The sequence below is a fragment of the Anabas testudineus genome, chromosome 1, assembly GCF_900324465.2.
Source record: "Anabas testudineus chromosome 1, fAnaTes1.2, whole genome shotgun sequence".
Classification (NCBI taxonomy): domain Eukaryota; kingdom Metazoa; phylum Chordata; class Actinopteri; order Anabantiformes; family Anabantidae; genus Anabas; species Anabas testudineus.
The window spans coordinates 284,747-306,439 of record NC_046610.1 but is presented as its reverse complement, the minus strand read 5'-3'; the positions used below and the strand labels follow the sequence as shown (position 1 = coordinate 306,439).

At 44.7% G+C, this 21,693-nt stretch overlaps 2 protein-coding genes across 5 annotated transcripts; one reads left to right on the top strand and one right to left on the bottom strand.

Annotated features, from left to right (window-relative positions):
• Positions 1-302: 302 nt before the first annotated feature.
• alg13 (ALG13 UDP-N-acetylglucosaminyltransferase subunit) lies at positions 303-17,699 on the top strand. 3 transcript variants are annotated; one of them, XM_026359322.1, is made up of 25 exons: positions 303-513; positions 1,664-1,747; positions 2,248-2,298; positions 2,390-2,436; positions 2,518-2,590; positions 2,676-2,757; positions 3,215-3,380; positions 3,494-3,557; positions 3,945-4,062; positions 4,441-4,505; positions 4,773-4,873; positions 4,976-5,061; positions 5,352-5,619; positions 7,434-7,541; positions 8,022-8,169; positions 9,962-10,133; positions 10,352-10,387; positions 10,553-10,608; positions 11,063-11,131; positions 11,358-11,484; positions 11,766-11,885; positions 12,023-12,063; positions 15,282-15,396; positions 15,927-15,971; positions 16,214-17,699. In XM_026359322.1, the coding sequence occupies exons 1-25, from the start codon at positions 394-396 to the stop codon at positions 16,588-16,590; spliced, it is 2,739 nt and encodes a 912-aa protein (XP_026215107.1). In that variant the 5' UTR covers positions 303-393; the 3' UTR covers positions 16,591-17,699. The 3 variants fall into 3 exon arrangements, with proteins under 3 accessions (XP_026215107.1, XP_026215105.1, XP_026215106.1); XM_026359320.1 differs by having other exon boundaries at positions 15,864-15,971; XM_026359321.1 differs by having other exon boundaries at positions 304-513; positions 7,437-7,541; positions 15,864-15,971.
• A 252-nt stretch (positions 17,700-17,951) lies between these two features.
• Positions 17,952-20,317, bottom strand: zgc:110222 (ASCH domain-containing protein). 2 transcript variants are annotated; one of them, XM_026359385.1, is made up of 4 exons: positions 20,170-20,317; positions 19,027-19,287; positions 18,684-18,940; positions 17,952-17,992 (listed from the first exon to the last, which is right to left on the bottom strand). In XM_026359385.1, the coding sequence occupies exons 2-3, from the start codon at positions 19,283-19,285 to the stop codon at positions 18,732-18,734; spliced, it is 468 nt and encodes a 155-aa protein (XP_026215170.1). In that variant the 5' UTR covers positions 19,286-19,287; positions 20,170-20,317; the 3' UTR covers positions 17,952-17,992; positions 18,684-18,731. The 2 variants fall into 2 exon arrangements, with proteins under 2 accessions (XP_026215170.1, XP_026215169.1); XM_026359384.1 differs by lacking the exon at positions 17,952-17,992 and having other exon boundaries at positions 18,289-18,940.
• Positions 20,318-21,693: the final 1,376 nt, after the last annotated feature.

Here is a 21,693-nt window from a genome sequence, read left to right as displayed (position 1 = left end):
ATTGGTTATTAAACTATTCCATTGAGTGTTCATGTGATGCGGTGACAAATAAGATCTGGACTCTGAAGACCCAGGTTTTTTTGCTGACATAACTGGATTCATTCTACAGTTTGTGTGAACGTCTGAAAGTTCACTTTGACTTTCAAACGCAGACGTAGAAAAGTTAATGATTCATTTAATTTTTAACTGTTCAAACTTCGTTCACCAACAGTTTAAACCTGACATGTCCGACCCCCGCTGGATCCCTGAACGCCCCAGCAGCGGTGCGCGGCCTCACGCGCTCATCAGACCTGATTAAACTCACCTGGCGGCGGCGGCTCGTGCTGTCGGAGCCGAACCGGACTGAGTCGATCCAGTTTCCGCGGATGCTGTCGTCAGTTCACCGGCGGCGGGATGCAGAAAGGCCTGAAGAAGTACTTCGTCAACATGGACGAGTACCTGTCCAGTCTGGGACTCTACAGGAAGATGGTGGCCCGGGACGCGTCCAGTCTGTTCCGAGCCGTGTCCGAACAGGTGAGCTAACGGCCAGAACCGGGTTACAGGGCGGTGAGAGCGGCGAAGCAGGAGGCTTCTGCCCGGGAAGAGGTCAGCGGGGTCACCGGGTGGAGGTGGTGGGGGGGGGGGAGGGGGAATTGGGAGCCGTCTACGTCTGGAGACCGGGACTCGGAAAGTCCAGTTTACTTCCCGGAAACGTGAGCTAAGGATAATCCCTGGCAAACACGTGTTTTTTATTCCCGAACTTTTGTTCTATCACGGATCTGGTTCCGGCAGCTCCAGCTGGACTCACAACACAGTACACAGTAAAATACACAAGGTCTACTGCAGTAAAAGTATCAGTACCACAGAAATACTCTGTCCTGTACTTTCCGTAAAGGGGACCAAGTACCAGCTGTGTACCGAACTGACTTGTGGTGTTGGTGACCTGCTTCAGGAAAGAAGAAATTGGAGAACCGGGTGAGAACTGGGGCCAAATTATCTGGTTCTCCCAGGAAACTGAAGGTGCACACCTGAAAACCAGTTGAAGGTGGCGCTGACCTACAAACAGGCGTCAGACGTCGTTTCTCTGCTGCGGAAACATTGAGGAAACCACAGAGCTGGGAAATCTATATCAACCTGGAAAAAGAACCAGGAGCTGTTTTGATTTTGAACCAGTTGAAGGTTTGGACAAAACGGTTTCTGTCTCCAGGTTCAGACTGAAGACATCAGCACAAACGGACTCGTCAGGAAGAATAATAAGTTGGTTCAGCAGAAAGGAAAACGGATCAACGATGGATTAGACCAGCTGCATCTTATCACCTGAGAGACTGTTTCCAACCTGTTGGAGCTGGGTCCTCCAACTCATCCCAGACGGTCACCGCTGGTCCAGCTGTCCTAACATTAACGTGTGAAACGTGTGCTTCACATTGTCCGTGATACTCCGTGACCTTTGACTTGTTGCATAATGATGTTTTTAGGTTCATGCCATAATGTGGGACTCTCTTGTGTTCCTACAACAAACCACGAGGAAGAGTTATTTGGTTTGGAAGCAGCTGTGAGAACCGGAACCATCAAACGTGACAGTTCAGTTCACAACAGGAACAGAAGGTTCTGTTCATCAGTGGTTTTCCTACAAGTGATCCAGTCTGAACTGAACTGTAAACTGGTTGTGTTGTGTGTTTTTTAGTTGTATTACTCTCAGAACTATCATCAGAAGATCCGTCAGGACTGCGCCAACTTCATGAGAGCCAACAGGTGCAACTTTGAGCCGGTGAGTTTCCCACAGTCGGAAGCCGATTTAAGTTTCTGCTTCGGTTGTTATCCCAGAGGTTCTGTTCAGAAGCCACGTGACTTGCTTTAGGTTCTTAAACTGACAGAGTTGAAATTCTAGAACCTGAACCAAGTCCATTTGCCACTGAGCAGAACTTTTGGGTCCACCTGTCAACATTGCGGTGGCCGTACAGACCATGACCTCCAATGTGTTCTCTGTTTTGCATCATGATCCATTCGAACTCCAGAATATTGGTGTCAGAATCTCCACCGCCTACTAGTGGTGTGTCGCTGTTACTGTGACTGTGTAGATTAGACACTGAAGCAGAGATGACAGACCTGATCCACCTGGTCTGAAAGCACAGATGCTGAACTTCAGACCAGGATCCTACAGATGTGACGGCGTCAGCTGCCTTGGTTACAGAACCATGATCAGAACTTTGGACTGAGCAACTGGACCCAGACTGCAAGCACCTGGTGACTGTCTCTTTTTTGTTTTAGTTTGTCGAGGGCTCGTTTGAAAAATACCTGGAGCGTCTGGAGGACCCAAAGGTGAGCTGCTGTGACCTTTGACCCTTTGGTCAACTGACCTGTGTTACCTGTGAACAGGTGTAAGTGTGTTTGTTTGTGTTTTCGTTTTCAGGAGACAGTGGGCCAGGTGGAGATCAAGGCTCTGTCTCAGCTCTATAGGTGAGCCACTGTTTGCAGGTTACTATAGTTACCAACATTTGTGAGTGTATTATGGGATGTGATATAAGTGTGTGTGTTTAGGCGTTGTTTCCTGATCTATCGTTACCCGGGAAAATCAGCCACCGTGATCTCCGAGGACGACTTTGTGGACAAGGTGGAAACAAATGACAGCAGGTCACATGACATCACACTGTTCTCTGATTGGTCAGCGCTTACTGTTGGTCTCATCTGTTGCCTAGGTGACGCTGTGTTGCTCCATTAATGGGCACTATGACATTGTTTACCCAAGAAGCTACCCCGCATCTGCCGCCCTCTGTCAGTGTGAGTACTGATCAGTGATGAGCTCCTGTTTCTCTGCTGCGTAGCTCCAACATCAGTTTATTTCTAACTAAAGGTTCAGTCTGTCGTAGTTTCATGAGTTAAACTGTTGGATTCTGCCCAAACCTGATTCATGAGACACATGAGAAACAAATCTGGACCAGACTGAGAAGTTCATGTTATCAACAGCATCAAGTTCACACTGGTTCAAATACTCTGTGTTTATGTTTATTACTGTGTTAATGAAGTACTGCTACTTCAAAGGACGTTTTAGAGCATGTACGAAGTGGTTCTACTTTAATAAAGAAAAATTCAAAGTACTTTTTTCACCACACACTTGTACTTTACCTTGAGTATTTGAGTTTGTGTACTCCTGCCATCTCTACACTCAGGTGTGTGTGTGTGTGTGTGTGTGTGTGTGTGTGTGTGTGTGTGTGTGTGTGTGTGTGTGTGTGTGTAGCCGTGTTGTATGAGCTGCTCTACACTCAGGTGTTTGGGGTGGAAGAAGTGGAGCTCTGTCAGACTATGGAGGCCTTCAGGGTTGGGGGTCGTCGCTATAGAAACAGTCCCTCCATGTGTAGTGATGTGGACATCGGCTACGATACACCTGACGACCGAGGACAAAGGTAAATGTTGGAATGGAATGCGTCACATAACATTGTCGCCTGAGCACGTCCATCCATTTGCCTTTACTACAGTTGGTGAAATCACAGACAGGTGTGTTTGTTTTGTCCTGCAGGGAGGAGGTGGAGTCAAGTGGAGCTGCTGGGGAGAAACCCAGGGCTGTGGCGGATGACTCAAAGGTGGGAGGGGGCTAGCTGTGGGGTGGGAGGTGTGCATCTGCATTTTGGTCTCTCCTCAGCTGAAATTTTAGAGGAGCTGATTAAAAAGGTGCATACTTTTCTTTGTCCACCTGGTCGAGGCAGATGGCCGCCCACCCTGAGCCTGGTCCTGCTGGAGGTGTTTTTTCTCGGGTTTCTCTCTCTCTGTGGTCGTAACCGTACTGTGTAAAGTCCTTTCACATGATCGTTGTCGTGAGTTGGTGATCTATAAAGAAAGTGAACTGAAACCAATACAAAACATTTTACTTCACCTGTAGCCTGTCCAATGACCTTATCATAGTCGAGCCGAGTGCTGCCACAGATGTCGTTGGATAATAACATATCGTTGATGTGACTTTTATCATACAGCCCTCTGCAGACGCCCCCCCACCCTCCCGACTGTCTCTGCCTTATAAAGTAATGAAGTCTTTGGATGGAGAGGTTTACCGAAACCTGGAGTTTGACGTGTGGCAGGACACGTGTAAAGGTAACACTTCACTTCCAATGAGGGACGGACACATCAGAGGGCTTAGGGTTAGGACTTGGACGTGTTTGTGTTCGGAAGAAACGGTCTGTGTGTTGTCATGTACCGAAGCAGCTTTGAAATAAAACACTCGGCGGGTAAAGTCCAGGATCACAGTAGGCTTGGGTCACTGCAGGTTCCAACATCTGATTTTGATGTGGTCTATGTACTTATTTTATTTCTTAGAACTAGTTTTATTTAAAAAGTGTGTAAGTAGATGTTGATCAGGTGTAAATATAACGTTACACCAAGCCGATTTCAGATTACTGACAGGTGTGGAATTTGATTACGGTCAGAATCTGTTGGTCAGTAATCTGATTAGTTTGTCTTTGTGTGTGCCAGAGATGCAGAAGACAGACTACATGGTGTTTGCAGGGAGGCAGTACTTCCTGGGAGACAAGTGTCAGGTAATATAACCTGACACTTAATAACAATTCACTGACACCTTTATTTTTTTGAGTGCACTTGTTGGACAAGCAGCTGGAAGAATGCCATTAAAGTGTGTAATGAATGAAAAATGGTGTATTGCATCACAAATATCAATAACACAATATGAGTTCCTTGGGTTCTGGGACACTGTCGTACCCCAGTGACCTTTCAGTCAAATTTCACAACACGTTTCTGTAAAATCAAAGACTACGTGCAGTCGACAGATTGTCTGTATGCGCTTTCAGGTGCGTCTGGAGCCGAAGGGGAAGTACTACAACGCCTTCATTCAGGAAGTAGGAACTCACTCAGCAGCCGTCACTGTCTTCATTGAGGAGCTTGGAGAAAAGTAAAACCCACAACCTGAACCCAGACTACGTGGTCTCCCTCATAAAGGAAGTTTGAGAGTTTTTATAGATCAGGTTTTGAACAGTTTGTGTCCCTCTCTCAGACACCTGGTTCCTCTGACTGATCTAAAACCAGTGAATCCAGTTCCTGCCTGGAATGTTGCTGCTCCCACCAGAAAAGGAGATTTGGGTAAGTTTTGGATCTTTCCTGGTTGTGGTTCCTTTCTTTCTGTCTGTTTTGAGAACAATGGGTAATGAGGCAAAACAATTTCCCTCTGGCATCAATAAAGTTTTTTGAATCTTGAATCTTTATTGTAAGGCTTCAACTAACTAATTATTTAATCTGTTGGTTATTTTTACTACTGTTATAGATTTTTGCCCTTTGGGCTCTGACCATTTCTGAAACATGGATGTCCTACAATCTGCACTGTCCTTGAAAACCTCCTGAGCCTGACTGCTGTATTCCTGTCTCTCTCTCAGACCCGGACTCTCGTGGTCAGCGACACCACCGCCATCGCTACTTTAGGAAGTCTCGTGGCAGCAGTGGAGTGAAGGGAGCAGAACTACTGATGCCGCTGCCCTCTTCGTACGGAGGCCCTGCCTCCGCCACCCTGCCCCCTCGTTTTCAGCCAGCAGGCCACCCTCGCCCACCACCTCCCCTTTCACCTGGGGCCATGACCTACGACCCCTACGCTCCCCCACACCACCACCCTCCTACAGCCAGACCTCCTCGCTATGGAGCTTCCAGGTGGGACTTGATACCTGTTTACTACACTGATAAGTACTGAGTTCTGGACAGATAAGGAGAAAAATGTGCAGAAATAAGTTTTTGTTTTTCTTCTTAGTCAGTATAATAGTCTTATTATTAATAGTTAACAGTGAGTTTTGGGAGAGATAAGAGATAAACCTTTTATTGTCATTGCAACATGGTACAATGAGATTAAGGTGCTAAACAGTCTGTGCAATATATAAAATAAAAACAAAATAAAGTTGAATTAAAATCTGTATTTAAAAAAAAAACAAAACATCATTTACATTTTAGTCATTTAGCAGACGCTTTTTATCCAAAGCGACGAAGGGTAGGCAAGGTAAGCGTGAGGAGGTCTTGCCTAAGGACCCCTACTGGTTGTAAGCCACAGCTGGGATATGAACCCCAGTCTCCCACATGGGATTTGGTGATGTTACCACTACACTAACCAGCTGCTATAATCAAGTAAACAAAAGAACCTTGTACACCGGACCACCTTAAATGAAGCAGACACAGTCTATACCCACACAGGTAAGCGTTTGGATAGTGTAGTGGTAAAATATACATACACCGCTAATACTACAAATCCCAGAATGTTTTGTTAGCGCGTTGGCGCGTCAGTCGAGACCGCCAAGCTCCCCTTGCTTTTCTTTTGACGGTCATTAGCATCCATGCAACCAGTCAAATTGGACAAACTTAATCCACCCCTCCCCAAAAATGGCCAAATGAAAGATGCCAAGTGCACAGTTCACTAAAAACTGTAGTCCGTACCGAGTTTACTTTGCCGACTTTGAAATGCAGATTTGAACTGCTCAGTAATCCTTTTGCAGTTGACGTGGAAAGCGCACCAACCAACCTCCAAATGGAGCTGATGGAACTGTAGTGTAATAACGTGCTCAAGTCCAAGTATCACTCTGTGGGTGCTGCGGTTTCCATGTGTCCTCCCCGACACACTGCCCCAACTCTGTGCCCAAGCTGCTCAAATGTCAGACAGTCCAGTCCACCAGCATCCTGTCCGTCGCAAACATAGAAGTGAATAGACCAGCCCTGTTACCTGATGCCCATTCTACCTATACAACACCAGGATTAGTCCATCCCTAGTCTGAAAGAGCTTTCTGACAACCAGGACTACTGTTGATAACGTGAATAGCCTTCACCACATTCTCCTGCCTTATGTCCTTCACACTGATGAGGTTTAGCTTTTGCTGCTTCACCTGCTTGGAGACGCCAGCATTTCTCTGCAGGTGGAACAGGTGAGTGGACCAACCTGTCCAAGTAACTCAACCCCTGACAGCACATCTATCTCACTCTGTAGAAGTCTCTTTGCTTTCCCTTTATAACCAACTGAGTGTTTTCCAGTAGTCTCCTCTAACGGACACTGAGATGTTTGGGCCGTAAACCTGTGGCTTCACATCTCGGACCTTTCTGCAGTTAGTACGTGATTTTTAAAGAGACGCTAAAGGTCTGCCTGTCCCTCAACACAGTAATTACTGATAGATACCAAGACAGTCATGTTGTTTCTGAAAGTAACGAGTTACTGCAAAAAGTAACTTTAATATTACTAAAATTAGCAAAGTCATTGTTGTTGAGTCACTGCAGCAAAGAATATTTGTTAATGCATCAACCCAACTTCTGACAACTTCCTGTGTCTGTACTGTCTGTACTGTGTGTGACTGTGTGTGTGCACTGTCTGTACTGTTTGTGACTGTGTGTGCACACTGTGTGTGTCTGGACTGTGTGTGTGTGTGCGCACACTATGTTTGGACTGTGTGTGTGTGTGTGCACATGTTACCTGCCTCATGGATTCTGGTCAGAAGCTCCACTCGTTTCCTGAACCGTCACCTGATTGGTCCACAGCTGACTTACTACCACCCTGGCAAGAGATATTACCATGACTATGAGAACTACGCCTTCAGGTCACGGTCAGTTGGAATAATCACTGAAGTGAAGTGTGTTAATAATGAACATGAATGTTTTTGTCCTGTTGATGTGTGAGCTGTGGATTTGTCGGTGCCGACAGTCTCTACTTCTCTAGTTAAAATCTATTTAGTGGGCCAAGTAAGACCAGTTGGACCAGTGGTGATGATGATGATGATGATGATGATGATTGTTGTTTTTGTTGTTGTTGTTGTCGGGTTTGGTCTACGGGTTGGTTTTAGTTTAAGTTGGACTTTTAAATTTAAAAATGAGATATTGATCTTTTAATATGCTTGACCACGTCCACCATGTTTTTTTTACTACGTAGTAGTACTGTATTTTTAATTATACATACTTGGATTGTATACATGTGTATATCTCTATTTATATCTTTTGATATGTTCACTTCTAAAATCTTGCTGTTATGATACAAATTTCCCCATTGTGGGACTAAAGGTTTCATCTCATTATATTTGTTGGCTTAGTCGCAGTCGGCGCCAGCTGGCAGCAGCTCTGAACAAGGAGTGTCAGTTCAGTTTCTCTGAGGCGGTGGAGGAGCCGGATGATCTGGATGCAGCCATGGCATACTACCAGCTGGATGATGGCAATGACACGGTCTTCCCTCCACTGCCGGTAAGAGAACCAAAGTGAGAACCAAACCATCCAAAAATATGAAAGTACAAACTTGGTAACTCTGTAGTCTTTTAAAACAGTTTAAATGTTTTTTCTCCTTGACTTAGGTTTTGTTTGCTTGCCTTGTTCCTCACTTGTAAGTCGCTTTGGATAAAAGCATCTGCCAAATGACTAAATGTATATGAGACACTGAACTGATTATGTAAAGTAGAGATTTTCTGCACTCAGTTTATCAAACTACTCTCACATCATTACATGAACCCCAGATTTATTGATTAAAACAGTACACTGTGACCCCTGTAACTGAGGCCATTTGTGTGATATGAAGAAAAGAAAATCATCAGTAATGGCTGTAAACATAGAAAAGAGAACAGCTGAGCAAGAAAAACAAAAGTACAAACCCAAAGTGACTTTGTACTGTCCCCGAATGCCTCCATCACACCAACAGAACACTGAAGCATTTGCTAGTAGGTGGTTCCTCTGGTCCGTGTCGTCACTTTCGACACGGAAGGCAACAGGAAGAAGCCTTGAGAGGAACCAGACTCAACAGGGAACCCATCCTCATATGGGTGATTACATGCTGTGTAGGCAGCAGGCAGTCCAGTATAACAGTTAATGTCTTAAGTTAATGTGGAGTCCAGTTAGTTAATTGCAGGCAGACTTGTTCCATTCCTGGACTATCAAGCATTGAGTCGAGACCTCCGAGAAACAGCTGCCGACGTCACCCGAGGCCAAGGCCGACTTCATCCCATTGGGCAAACAGTGGATCCAGGCGATGAGATCTCCAGCCAGAAGTTGGGCATCAGGACGAGTCAGACAGGTCCAGAGGGCAGAGGGTGGAATGACGTGTAGCTCGACAGAGAGACAGGAAGAGGGAAAAAGAGAGGTAGAGATAGAGAAGAGGAGAGATGGCAGTTAGTTGTAGGTGAATGTATATTTAGTGTAGTGCAGCAGGGACTCCAGCAGAACTAATTATGACAGCCTAACTAAAAGGGTGGGCAAGAAGGAAACACAGACATGAGGGCTCCCTGTGATGTAGAGCAACCAAACACTTCACCATCAACAAACCTGAGTGATCAGTGAGAGTTGGAAAGACGGCATCTAAATATACCAGTTCACCATAATGCTCTACGTCCATGAGTCCTTCCCAGATCTATTTACAAAAATGATTGAAAAAAAGAAACTAGGTAAAAGAACTTTACCTGATTGGTCTGTGGATTAAAGGTGATGTTGTTGCCTACGAATCCCCGGGTGAGTGGTTCGATTCCCGGTTCCTCCTGGCTACTTGCTGAGGTGTCCTTGGACAAGACACCGAAACCCCGTAGTAGCGCCGACTCAGTCTGGCAGCTGCCCAAAACGAATTTCCCCAAGGGGATCAATAAAGTATACATTATTATTGTTATTATTATTATTATTATTATCATTATTATTATTATTATGTCGATTTAGAATAAGTAATAGTTCTGGTTTATGGTCTTCTGTAAAACACAAGGAACCTTGTTGAATCAAACTGTTTCCCATCGTATGCGTTTTCTCTCCTGTGTTGAGTCATTCTTGTTGTTGGTGTTGGTGGTGTTGTTGTTGGTGGTGGTGTTGTTGTTCCAATCCATTTAATCAATGAGCTGAACGTTCTTTTGTGGCTCGTAATGAAGCTTTTTGAATCATTTGGATTTTCTGTGTGAAAAGACATTGAACCAAAGGAAAAAACAATTCAGACCAAAGCAAACGACCTGCAGGTTTGAAAACACCCTAAGAAAACTGGGATGAACCCACAATCGGACTCTTTCCACAGGGCCCAGCAGTGGCTCCGACGCCAACCATGGGACCCCCACCCCCTCCCTCTGGCCCCACCTACAGGGTTCAGAGGAGCTCAGGGCCCCTACCCCCCGCCCCCCCACCTGGAAATACCCCAGTATGTTCCTCGGAGGAGGACCAGGAAGATGCAAGCACTGTGGAAGACCAGAGTGAGAAGCAAGAATTCACTTTCTTCTAATTCCATTAAAATGAACAAGATGAATACGTTTTGAGTCTTTTCTCTAATGAAAATACAGATTTTATTTCTGAACCATCTTCAGTCAATTCCTTGCCCTTTGTTGGATTACTGCTAAGTTCGTGGGGATGGGGGTGTCGTAGTTACTGTTCAGTGTTTGTGTTACCTGTAATGATGTTTTGTGTCTGTCAGCTGAGTATACAGAGGAGTACGTCTACAGCCCTCAGGGTGAGTATCCAACAGCAAAGTGTAAGTGAAATGTGCTTTATGAAAGATGCTGCAGCACCTAAGTTTTCTTTGAATGTAAACCTAATTGTTTTCGTGAAGCATGTTTGGAGTCTTAGAGTTTGCAGCTTTTATTGAAAGGAAGTGACTGAGTTGAAACTGTTTCAGATCAGAGCTACCAGACGTCCAGTGTTTACGCTGCTGCTGAGCCCACCACCAATCAAGTAAGGATGCCTGACCTCTGACCTGCTGGTTCTTGCATTCTCTGCATATATACCTGGTTCAGTTATGGTGGGTGTGGCTTCAGTTGGTGGCAAAGGGAGAAAACGTAAAGTAATGGGTGGGTTGAAACGTTCCACTGAAATATGGAACTTAGGGAGTCATGGAAACCAGTTGCTCAGAGGCCCAGGTCAACTACACACCTGGGATCTAAAACTATTTGACATATTTAACAGATGGTGACAAAACCAACAATATTATGGAGAGCGGTGTGTCATCAGCATACAGACAAACGTTAGCAGCTTGTTCGTCACTGAGTTTAAAATGAATATACAACTTAAAACGTATAACTACACTCCATGGTTTGAATCTGAAGCCTCGCAGGTGGGATGGCTGGGTCATGTGATCAGTGTTGCTATGAAGCTACTGTCAACTAAAAAGGTTTTCTGATTGTGAAAGGACGAGCCGGAAGGAGTTACCACTGACTCTCCGCCAAGACCAGACCTGAACTACAACTACACCCAGCAGGTATTCGCACACCTTGGTTTGAACTTCTGTGTTTGTGAGGACCCTCATTGACATTACACATTAGGAAAGTGGCCCATCAGACAAAGTTGTTTTTATTTATGGTTGTGCTGTCACCAGGAATCCCACAATGTCTTGCTGTGCAGAACAGGAACCTCACCTACCGTCTGTGAGCCTTCACTGTGGTTGTTACCTGTAATGTTACTGGTAACTATTGTTTGTGTTTCAGGTAGTGAAGCCTCTAGCAGTCATCTGCTCCTCACCCTCCTCTTCCTCGTCCTCACCCTCCTCCCCATCATCACGTGTACCTGCAGCTGCTCACCTGCCTCCAACTGTGCACACACAGACACGCTCAGGTGTGCACACACACACCCCAGACTGACTGATTCTGACTCCTCCTCTTCATCAGTTGTTTTCTCTTCAGCCCCTGAATCTTTGAGCTTTCACACAGTTTGATGTCAGACTGAGAAATGTGGTGCCACGGTGACCCAGTGACGTGTGGTCACATTCAGGGGATAAACGGGTTTAATGCTGCAGCTCGTTAAAAGTTTAACTTAATGTCATTTTCCAACCTCTTGATGATTATCAGTGATTCTCCATGATGCATAATAAATATCATGGGATGTTTTGTTTTTAGTTGCCATGGCAATACCTGCAGCCTCTCCCTGGTTGGTTAATGAGATGGGTGAGCCTCTCTGCACCATGGTAGCCCCGCCGCCCTACTCCTACGACCCCAACGGCAGTGATTTACCCCGAGGTCAGAGGTCAACCAGCTTTAATCAGTTGCTTACACAACTTGTCCAATGTATTACTAATAGAACTCTCTCTCTCTCTCTCTCTCTCTGTGTGTGTGTGTGTGTGTGTGTGTGTGTGTGTGTGTGTGTGTGTGTGTAGACTGCAGAGTCCTTCAGTATTACTTCAACTTAGGAGTCCAGGTAACAGTCTCCCTCTGGATGTGAGCAGTAACACCATGCATACATTTCACGGTTCTTTGTCATTTCAGTTCTATACAGTTGTGTAGAAGGTGAAACGAAACAACTTTCCTCTGGGATCATAGTGCTCCAACAATGACATAAAACACAGATTACATACGACACATTTCAAGGAAAGAAAATATAGAAATGACCATAGAACAATCACAAAAACAGACGAGCCCTGACTACATAAAGTCCCCGGGTGCATGTACAAACAGTGCAAGACACAGGACAAAGACATTGCAAATTGTTAAACCGAAGGTTATTGAACACGTCATAATACTGATATATAATAAATTAAAAACTCTTCTTCTCGTCTTATTGAGGTAGATGTGCAAGGATGTTAGTTTGTATATATTGATGTGCAAACATGAGCTGCTTGAGATGCAGATAGTCCAGCAATGGAATGTGAGATGTGTGTTTGTGTCAACTCAGTCCCTGAGTGTTGAGGAGTCCAATATAGTCTGAGGAAAGAATCTGTTTGGATGTGTGTGTGTGTGTGTGTGTGTGTGTGTCCTGATGCTTCTAAATCTTTTACTAGAAGGCAGGAGGGGGAACAGTGTGTGCACTCATCCATAATGGTGGTGGATTTGCGGATGCAGCGTGTGGTGTAGAGGGCAGGGAGGCTCAGATGATAACTGTTCTCACTATGTGGTGTAGGGTCTTACGAGTCAAAATGCCAAAAGCCAAAGTTGGGACGGTACATGCAGCATATCTAGTGTAGGTGGCAGCATGGTCTTGATGTGCCTCATGACAAGCCTCTCGAAGCACTTAATGGTGATGGGTCTGAATTCACTGGGACAGTAGTCATTGAGGCAGGACAGGATGGTGGTCGTGAAGCAGGTGGGGATGACGGCACTGCTCATAGAGACATCTGTCAGCTGATCTGCACATTTTTTGAGCACGCTGCCATGGATGTTGTCTACGTAAAGTTTTCCTCACATCAGCTGCCGTTAGACACAGTACCTGGTCATTCACTGCACCTCAAACCAAGCATAGAAGTTGTTCAGCGCATCTTGGAGGGGATGCATCACTGTCGCAGGCTGGTGGTGTGTGTGGTCCTGTAGTTGGCGAAGGACTGGATGCCCTGCCACATGCACCTTGTGTCTCCACTGTTACCTAACCCTAATGACAAGTTTGACAGAGAGGTTACTTCTGGTCAGCTGTTGCCAGTTATGGCAGTTCCTTCAGTAATGTGACTAAAACAAACGGTTATAAACGAATTAAACTAAAATTTTGGATGAAGCCTTAAATAAGCTTGAAAGAAATGTTACCAAAAAGTATCAATGTTAAGAAGGTATTTGTTCAAAGATGTTTTTTTAGTGACCTTGGATTCAGATTGTTTTATTTCCTTCTGACTTATTTTCAGATGAATCTGTATCTGAAGAAGAAAACACACCTTTTCCACTTACCTGTATACTAGGAACAGACAGCTGAGCTTATACAACGCAGTGACTCCAGGCTCCTGGACTGGTTGTGAATGGACCTTTCCATTCTTAGTGCTTAAGCTGATGAGTAATGCTTAGTTATTATATGCATAACAAAAAACATCTCAGCTATACAAGTGCTAAATATAAATGGTTTTCTTGTTTGAGGGTAAAAAAAAAAAAAAAAAAGATCATGGAGTTTCAGCAATCTTCCCCCGATTAGAAAATTCTGCAGTAAAAACTCAAATCTGTGCTTTGTTTTGCTTGAACACTCTTTTTCTGGCAAAGGTCCAAGGAAAACTTTAATGTTATTAAATCGCCATTCGTTTTAATAACTGTTTAGTAGTATGGAAACTGAGGACTCTGGTTGTTGCAGATTTGCAGTGAGTATTTGTCAGTCCTTGCTTGAAGACTTGAGTTGCTCCACAGCCTGTGGTCTTTGTTTGAGTCGGGATGCTCGCACATCACAACACTTTTTCAGCAGGAGACAGATCTGTCCTGCAGGCAGGTCAGTAAAACACACCCTATTGTAACACATGCAGAACAAGACCTGGCGTTGTCGTGCTGAAATATCCACTGATTACTGTATCCAAATCTACACCTGGATGATAGTTCCTTCACAAATATTGAAGTCACCCACACCATTGACACAGACACCAGCTTTTGCATTTTGCAGAATGTTCTTTTTCATATTTTGCACAGAGACCCTGAAAACAAACTGAAACATGCAGTCAACTGACCACAGAACTTGTGGTCAGATGACTGCACTGAAAACACAATGTTGTGACAATAACAGTGGAGAGGAAAAACTCCCTTTAGAGGAAGAAACCTACAGCAGAACCAGGCTCATAGTGGGCGGCCATCTGCCTCGACCGGTTGGGGGTGAGTGGAAAGAGAAGAGAGAAAAGAACATCAGGCAATAAAGACAACAACAAGCACCAAGAACATTGGGCAGGTGAACTGGATCCTGGAGATGTACAGCTCCAGGCCGAGGATACCTGCAGAGGAGAACAGAGAGAGGGAGACAGAGAGGAGGAAACACAACTACAGGAGAGAGAAGACACAAAGTTAATGACATGCAATGGCATTTGCATTGATACAGGAGGAAGGAAAGAGGAGAGGAGCTCAGTTTATCAGTAGAGGTCCCCCAGCAGACTAACCTATATCAGCATAACTAAGAGATGGTTCAGAGTCACCTGATCCATCTCTAACTATAAGCTTTATAAAAAAGGAAAGTTTAAGTCTGGTCTTAAATGTGGAGAGGCTGTCTGCCTCCCGAACCTGAACTGGGAGCTGGTTCCACAGGAGAGGGGCTTGATAGCTAAAGGCTCTGCCTCCCATTCTACATTTGGAAACTCTAGAAAACAACAAGTAAACCTGCAGTCTGAGAACGCAGAGTTCTGCTTGGAAGATATGGAACTATGAGGTCTTTAAGATAAGATGGAGCCTGATTATTAAGAGATTTATAATTACTAGATGCAGACTGTGACAAGTTTTCCAGAGCTCATGTGACTAAACTCATCACAGTGACATGACAGTTTCTCATGAGTTTGTATAAACGACCTCGGTATTAAACATTAAATAATTTTTCCCTAACAACCACAACTGAACATCATAATTTGTAAAGGTAGAATTTGTCAGTGCTGTTGTATTGAACTACTTCAGTATGGGTGGATCTAATAAAGTGGCCAGAGTCTTTGTGATGTTAACTGAAGGAATTTGGTTGATCAGTGTTGACCTCCTTTTTTTCAGTGGTACCATCAGAGCTGCTGGCAGCAGCAGCAGGCATACCCCTCCACATCACCAGAAGCTGCCTACACCTATCAGCACTACCCTCCATACGTGAGCCAGGACGCCCCTCTGCATGGTAAGACCCATGCTGCCTGTGATTGGCTGCTGAGAGAACAAAGTTGATGAGGTTTGATAGCTGCAGGTTTCAACCATCCAGTCAGTAACTAAAGTTTCTCTAAAATCTAAGATCATAGAAGCAAAGGACAGAGAGCGTAGGAAATCGGTATCAGAACAAAAGTAACAGTGAACTAATGATTCAGTATAGAGTTTAGCCTTGAATTCAGCTTGTGAAGCCAGTGTCTGGGGCAACACTGGGGACTGTGGAAACACCGGGAACAGATGGGAAACTCTTTGCCTTGTTCCTCATTGCTGAGCTAACGGTTTAATATGTGCCATATTAATGAGTCCAACATGTGGAGACACTGTGCTGATCAGTGAATCTGTAAAGCAGGTGATAAGGTAGCTGGGTCATAGCAGCTGAGATAATTTGATGGGGACATGGTGAGGACATCTTCATGTCATCTTCTGGTTTTCTGTCCACAGCTGCCCCCCAGTCCTACCCTGAAACAGGTCGGAATTCCCACCAGCCTTACTCCTCTTTTTCAGAATCCTCCAGGGCAGGAGATGGACAGACAGATGGATATGGCAGTGGTCAGTACTGATTACCAGGTTTGACTCTTCAGCTGGGCAGACGATTGTATTTCTGTTAACTCAAACTACTTAAGAAAACTACTCTAACTAGTCGTTCAGAACCTTCGACATTATAATTACTGATGATCAGGGGTGGGGGGGGTTCGGTCCATCACGTGTCTGCTCAGCTTGTGATCTGACCAACACACAGTTTCACACAGACGAGATCGAAAAGCTGGATTTATTTTTTGTCTCCTCTCCAGGCCCTGCCCCCTCCACAGAAGGATTATCCTCTATTGGTCCCGCTCCCTCAGGCCCTGCCCCCGCTTCTGCCATTCTGTATCAGGATCAGACGCCCCCCCCCCCTCCACTGTTGCACCTGTCTTATGAAGCCCCACCCCCAACTGCCTATCTGGCCTCCATCCCCCCCCCGCCTCCTCCTCACCCTCACCCTACACACCTCGCCCATCACTCCACCTACCACTGCCTCCCTGCTTCTGCTCACTGGGGCGCACTCCAAACTGGAAACCATGCCCCACGAATCTACTGCCCAGCCCCAAACCCTGCCCACCTGGTCAGTTACATCACAGCCCCGCCACCACACCATACAGCTACACACTACATGCCCCCCACCATTTAGCGCACACACACGTTAGCTTGCGGATAACACCACCTTTATTTTCAATGGACAGTGATAAAGTAAGGCACTTTACCTCAAACCTCAAATCTTCAAACAAAAAGGAAGATTCCACAAAGGAAAAACATGGGGGGGGGGGATTAAATAATTTTGTAAACTATGTAAAACAAAATATAAATGTTTAAAATGTCAAACTATGAAAACCTAAATTGTGGCATTTGGTTTTTCCCATGTTAGCATGTAGCATCTTATTGAAAACATTGGCAAACCAACAGACGTACTGTTAGCATGTTTTTTATTTTTAAAGAACCACCATCAATCTTTATTTACAGCAGTGAATTGGCTCAGACGTCTGCCTCAGAACCACTTCCTGTTTCTAATATTTAAGTCTGGTAATTATTTAAAGGGAGACACAAGCGTGGTTACCATGACAACAAGGTGACGGTGCCACAGGTCAGCATGGCAACGTGTGGAGCAGCTATGTTGGAGTTGACTTGGAGAAACAGATTTTTGTTTGTTACAGGTGTCGGTCGTTAATTAGTTTCTTTTTTGTTTGTGTTTTTTATGCATCAGCCAATCAAAGTGGGGTGGGGCTTCAGCCTGAGCATGCTCAGTCCCTTTTAATTGAAGAGGGGATATATTTCTGTTGATACAGTGACATTTGATGTTTCTGTTGCTGCTGAAACTGGTGATGGTGTTTTTGTTTGTGGGTGAATAAAGTTTGTTCTTCACCAGCAGACGGAAGATTGTTTCTGTTCTTTACTGACATCTTTCACAGTAAAAAGTGAGTGAGTTTACACTTGGTTCCTGGAATGATTAGAACAGGTTTACTGCTCAACAAGATTCTGAGACCTTCATCAAGAACTTGGAGTTGTGGGAAAAAAAACCCTAGAGGCCAACTGCAGAATTCATAATAAAGTGTGGCACAAGGAAATGGAGGTGTAAGTGTGACATGAGCTTTGAAACATACTGCATCTTCTCTTTCCACTCAATCCAACCAGTCGAGGTAGATAGCCGCCTCTGCTCGAGGTTTCTTCCTCGAGCAGGAAGGGAGTTTTTCCCTCTTCACGGTGGGGTTGTTGGTTTTTTATTTTTATACAGGTTCATGGTGGCCGTCCATCTGCCTCGACCGGTTGTGGTGAGTGGAAAGAGGAGCGAGAAATGAACAGCAGGAAAAACACTGGACAGGTTGGTAGGACCAGTAACTGGACTCTGGAGATATACAGCTCCAAGGAGCTGAAGAAGAAGAAGAAACACCTTTATTTTCTCATATTTTACATGTTACAGGAGTGTGGAGTGTCTTGCTGAAGGACACACCTGGTGTCTGTGGTGGGGTTTGAACCCCGAACCTTCTGCATCCAAAGCAGATGATCTACCCATTGAGCCACCAGGCCGCTTTGGATACCTGCAGAGGAGAACAGAGACGAGGAAACGCAACTACATGAGAGAGAAGACACATTTACATTTTAGTCATATAGCAGACGCTTTTATCCAAAGCGACTTACAAGTAGGGTACAATGGTAGGTAGGGTAAGTGTGAGGAGGTCTTGCCTAAGGACCCCTACTGGAGGTAGGCCACAGCTGGGATTTGAACCCCAGTCTCCCACATGGGAGCGGTGATCTTACCACTACACTAACCAGACACAAAGTTAATGACAAGAATCTGAATCCTGATCCAGCTTTAAATATAAGCTTTTAAAAACATTTTTTACAGCTTTTTATTAAATTTCAGCACCAACAAAGATCCCCCACAACTGTTACAGCACTTTGTCAGATGGACTTCTGATTCCTTTCCAGCTTCTGGCTCACAGATGAACCATTAACAGATCAGCTGTGAATTAGGAAACAAAAACTTGCAGCAGGAAAGTAACTAACTACATTTACTTCAGTACTTAGTACAATTTAAGGTATGTCTACTTTATACTGGCATTTCCCGCTGCTACTTTTCCTTCTACTACATTTCAGAAGTAGAAATCATACTTTTACTGTACTACATGTATCTGAGTCCAGTTGCTTCACAGAATTAGATGAAAAGAAAATAGAATTATTCATCTGTGAAGTTACAGTTGGAATCAAACATAATTTCATCAAACTAACTCATCAGTCATCAACATATTGCTGCTCCTCAAATGCAGGGATGCGTCGTCATGGTAACAGCTGGGCAGGAATCTCTACACTCCAGAGGTCACGACCCCCGCGGGCGCTCAGTGGCTCCTTCAGCCAACGCGGGTTGGACAGGTGAGTCAGGTGTTTCTCTTGCAGACCAATCAGAATAGCCGAACGCTCCAGGTGCTGTAACTCCACCCCCGACAGGGAGGAAGGACACAGTGTGGTCCTGCCCAGGTCCACCAACCCTGACAGAGATGAATTCACACACAAGATGCCTTCAGGGACCCCTCAAAACTACAAGTTATATTAGAGGAAAAATGACGTTCCCCACCTGCCACCACGCCACGGCCAAAACGCTCCCCAGACTCCAGAAGCTCTTGGATCTGAGTCTGGCTCATCCCCAGCGGACCGCTCAGCACCGCCCTCCACTCTTCCCCTTCCCAGTCCCGCCGAGCAATGTGGACCGCCAGGGTCTGGTTCTCCAATGGGGCCAGAAGGGGTCTCCAGCGGGTCTCTACTGTTTTCACCCCGTCCAGAACCAGACCAGCGTACGGCTGCCGGAACGACAGGCACCACACCTGGACCGACATGTCTACAAAAGCAAACAGGTGACAACAGAAGTGCTAGGTGATCCATAATCCAGTCACATGGTTTTTCCTGCCTGTCCTTTAGTTCCTGTCTGTCCTTTAGTTCCTGCCTGTCCTTTAGTTCCTGCCTGTCCTTTAGTTCCTGTCTGTCCTTTAGTTCCTGCCTGTCCTTTAGTTCCTGTCTGTCCTTTAGTTCCTGCCTGTCCTTTAGTTCCTGCCTGTCCTTTAGTTCCTGTCTGTCCTTTAGTTCCTGCCTGTCCTTTAGTTCCTGTCTGTCCTTTAGTTCCTGCCTGTCCTTTAGTTCCTGTCTGTCCTTTAGTTCCTGCCTGTCCTTTAGTTCCTGTCTGTCCTTTAGTTCCTGTCTGTCCTTTAGTTCCTGCCTGTCCTTTAGTTCCTGTCTGTCCTTTAGTTCCTGTCTGTCCTTTAGTTCCTGCCTGTCCTTTTAGTTCCTGTCTGTCCTTTAGTTCCTGTCTGTCCTTTCCACCACTGTCTCAGCATCTCTGCTTGGAGGAGAGACCTCATGACGGAAAGTGATCCTTAATAAAAGACTGATGTTAGAGTAGAGGCTATTTCTAATATCTAATATAACGTTATTTTCATATATACTATTAGTGTATGTTCCTAATTCTAACGCGTTAATAATCCGCAGCTGATTTAATTTTTATTTTCTGCCCATTAACAAATTTTCTAATGTAGTAGAAAAGACAGCGTTAGATGTAACCTTCGTTTCATGGTACTGATCCAGTTCAGCTCATTAGTTTATTCAGCCGAACTGAACCGGTTCGTTACAGTTTAACGCAGTAACTCAAAATGAAAACCGTGTCGTTAATTTGCCTGATTTTTGAACGGAGTTTGGCAGGGAGCGGTAGAAACTAACAGTCGCTTACTGTTTCCAGTGAAGCTGAAGCGGGACCCTGAGTTTCTTTGTTCTCAGGAATTATAACGTTAGTTAAAGAAAACTATCCGACAGTTTTCAGGGCTTGGACCTAAGAACTGGTTCCGGACTCCATGGCTCGTCTGGCTTCTTTTACTTCTTCCCTGCAGATAATCAACCTGCCAGCGGTTGTTGTGCCCCCTGCAGGACGGGAACAAGAAAACATTTATATTTACATTCATTCTTTTATCAGACGTGAGGAACAAGTCAAGGAGAAAAACATCAAAGCAAAGAGCTGTTAAAGAACAGTTTTTGTTTCAAGAGATGTAAGAGAGCAGAAAGTGTGTTTTTTAAGTTCAAAGGAAGATGATGAAGAGTTCTTAGTTTTTAAATATTAAAGTGAGGTGGCTGAGTGTGCAGAGTTCTGCAGCTCATTCCACCATCGTGGGATCACTGAGCTGAACAGTTTTCCTTGGTGTCGACTCTGTGGTGCTGGTACCACCAGACCACGTTCACTTGTCGAGCGCAGTGGACGGGATGTAGACCTGAATGATTGAACTGAGATAAGATGGAGCTGTGGAGTTGATCACTCTGTAGGGTCTGATCTTTCTCATGATGTGGAGGGTCTACACGGCCTAGAGACTGAGGCAATGTGTTCTGTGAAGGTCAGCTGATCATCAACGATGAGCCCCAGATTTGTGGCTGACTTAGTAGGGACAATCACCGCAGATCCAATGTAGATAATGGAAAACATATTCCAGTTCTCTACATTAAATTTAAATAAGTTCAGACCAAAGAAAACTACAGTTGAATACAGGAAGTACAAGACGTATTCAGATCATGTACTGCAGTAACAAAAGTCAGTTACAATTTAACATAACAACTACATTTATATTCTGTTATTTCACTAAAAGAACTAGTATTTAACTGAATGTGTTATACAGTGCCTAAAACAATATTCACCCCCTGGGATTTTTCATCCTTATATTGACATAAATCAATCGTGGTCAATAAAAGTTGGCAACTTTGATGAAAGAATTTTTGAAAAATACCTCATTAAAGTCAAAGCGAAAACAGGTTTCTACAAAGTCATGTCAATTAAATAAAAATATATAAGGTGAAATCAGTGTTTGCATTAATATTCACCCCCTTTAAAATGACTGGCCTAATCCAACAGAGGTTCAGATATTTGGTGCTAGTAGTCCCACAATTAGTGAAATGGGGATCACCTGAGTGCAGTGAATGCGTCTCAAGTGACTGCAGTATAAAGACACTTGTGTCTGGAAGGTCCAGTGATTGGTTATTTAGTATTCCTGGCTACCATTACACCATGAAGACAAAAGAACACTCCCAGCAACTGAGAGAACAGGTCATTGAGAAGCATAAGTCAGTGGATGGTTACAAAAAAAATCTCCAAGGCACTGAACATCCCCCAGAGTTCAGTGAAATCCATCATCAAGAAATGATAGGAATATGAAACATGTCTAAATCTGCCTAAAACTGACCGTCCACACAAACTGAGTGACCGTGAAGAAGA

What these genes read in the sequence shown, in the direction of transcription:
- alg13 (XM_026359320.1), top strand. Translation starts at nt 394, where the DNA reads ATGCAGAAAGGCCTGAAGAAGTACTTCGTCAACATGGACGAGTACCTG. An exon ending in AACTACGCCTTCAGGTCACG is followed by an intron (nt 7,542 to 8,021) that starts GTCAGTTGGAAT and finishes TTGTTGGCTTAG; the next exon opens with TCGCAGTCGGCGCCAGCTGG. An exon ending in CGGTCTTCCCTCCACTGCCG is followed by an intron (nt 8,170 to 9,961) that starts GTAAGAGAACCA and finishes CTCTTTCCACAG; the next exon opens with GGCCCAGCAGTGGCTCCGAC.
- zgc:110222 (XM_026359385.1), bottom strand. Translation starts at nt 19,285, where the DNA reads ATGTCGGTCCAGGTGTGGTGCCTGTCGTTCCGGCAGCCGTACGCTGGT. An exon ending in TGGCCGTGGCGTGGTGGCAG is followed by an intron (nt 18,941 to 19,026) that starts GTGGGGAACGTC and finishes CATCTCTGTCAG; the next exon opens with GGTTGGTGGACCTGGGCAGG.